Source organism: Chrysochloris asiatica, unplaced genomic scaffold (genome assembly GCF_000296735.1).
Source record: "Chrysochloris asiatica unplaced genomic scaffold, ChrAsi1.0 scaffold00014, whole genome shotgun sequence".
In the NCBI taxonomy this organism is placed as follows: domain Eukaryota; kingdom Metazoa; phylum Chordata; class Mammalia; order Afrosoricida; family Chrysochloridae; genus Chrysochloris; species Chrysochloris asiatica.
The window spans coordinates 33,467,383-33,469,079 of NW_006408532.1; the positions used below are offsets into that span (position 1 = coordinate 33,467,383).

Genomic DNA, 1,697 nt, shown 5'->3' on the forward strand with positions numbered 1-1,697 from the left:
GAGAGGCGCGGGCGGCGGTGGCGGCGGCAGCTGCAGGAGCAGCAGCGGAGGATACCCAGTGCCCTGCGCCCCCGAGGAGGCCGACTGCGCCACCCACACTTCCTGCACGGCCGGGCGGGACCCGCGCCATCAGCCCGGAACCCTGCGGGTCCACGGTGACCAAACCTCACCGATAGCCGCCGCCGCGACTACTCCGGACTGGTCCGCAGAGTTTGCCGGCTGGGAGGGAGGCCAAGCGGTGGCGCGCGCACTAGCTCTTCTCCCAGCTATTTCGTGGATGTCGCCCTGAGGTCGTGAGAGAACTCCGCAGTGGGCTGGAGCGCCCTTTGCGGAGGGACAAACGAAGGGAAGGAAAGAAAGATGACCGAGGAAGGGGCTTGGAAGAACGGTCAGAAGCCGCCGTGCGGAGCGAGTGCGAGCGGAGCGAGTGCGAGCAGAGCGAGGCGCCCGGATGCGCCTCGGGCTCGAGGAGCGGCGGACCGCTGCGGGGCTGCCTTCCGCAGAGTAGCCCGGTCCGTCCAGGAGGGTTTGTGCAACCGAGGAGAACACCGAGTGCCGGTCGCACGGGGCGTGCCAAGCCGCTTCCCGGAGCGCCTCCCGCACTTTCCCCCTCTTGGCGTCATCCCGTGCTCCCCGGACCGGGCTGAGCCTTAGAAGCGTGGGGTGCGGAGCCTTTCGCCGCGGCCCGGATATCGTTCCCCACCGCCTCTCGGCTGTCCGCGAGCGCTTGGCTGAAGGCGCTGCCGGCGCTCCGTCACTGTCGTCACTGGGTTTGTTTGTGTGGGATTAGCCGGGTGCGCCACCTGCACTAAACCCGCCGTTGCCGCCGCCCCGGGGAAAATCCAGAGAGGAGGCGGATCGGGAGAAAAGCAAAGAAAAGCCACCCGCCTGGATTTGTTTGCCCGGGCCGCGGGCCGCGCGCTCGGATCACCGAGGGGAGAGTGGCCGGAATCACCGCGCCCCTACCTCCCCGCCCCAGCGGCCGAGGCCTGCAGGTGGGTGAAGCTCAGCTCCTGCACCAACTTTCCAGACACAGGTGACACTGCCCAGATTCTTGAAGCAGCCGGGGCGCCCTGAGTTTTCCGCTTCTGCTTGGCTTCCGGTTTAATTTTTCGAGGCGGGATTAAAGTTGAATATTAAGCGGAGAATTCAGTTGCCAGGGAACAGAGCCGTGGCCACCACCAGAGTAATATTCCCACCGGGCTGACATCCAATTTAGACGCGGCCCGTCGGGGCAAGGGGGATGTGGGGGCAAGATTGTAGTTGGGTGAGGCTCTGCTGCTTTGCTGTAGGGAGATTGGTAGTAGCTGCACCTGGTGAACTCCTAGTCCCCACGAATGTGAGGCTAAGAACGTCCTAGCCCCCTCATCCCAACCTGGGAACTGGGTTGAAACTCAGTTAACCCCACATACCTTACCTCTCTGTCCCTCCCACTTGCCTAGACTGGGCTGAGGGGGGCGCCCAGGGATGCTGGGACTGCTACATCCCCCTACCACTCTAGTTATGGAGTTAAAACGCAACGAAGTTATTTTATTCCCTCGGTCCCTGGGTCTTTATTACTCTGTGGGAGAGGAGGACAGGGACAAGGACAACAATCTGACTAGTTCCTCCCCAATCGTTGTTACTGCAGCCACCAGTCTAGAAGGCTGGAAATGGCTGGGAGCCTCTTTAGAAACGGATTCCCAGGAAAAGTCATC

At 62.8% G+C, this 1,697-nt stretch overlaps 1 protein-coding gene across 1 annotated transcript in view; it reads left to right on the forward strand.

Annotated features, from left to right (window-relative positions):
- The window catches only part of FAM205A (family with sequence similarity 205, member A), a 16,114-nt gene extending 15,825 nt beyond the window's left edge, over positions 1–289 (forward strand). The window contains exon 6 of the mRNA XM_006835014.1: positions 4–289. Coding sequence (XP_006835077.1) covers positions 4–289 — 286 coding nt within the window. The remainder of the gene's footprint in view (positions 1–3) is intronic.
- The last annotated feature ends 1,408 nt before the right edge of the window (positions 290–1,697 follow it).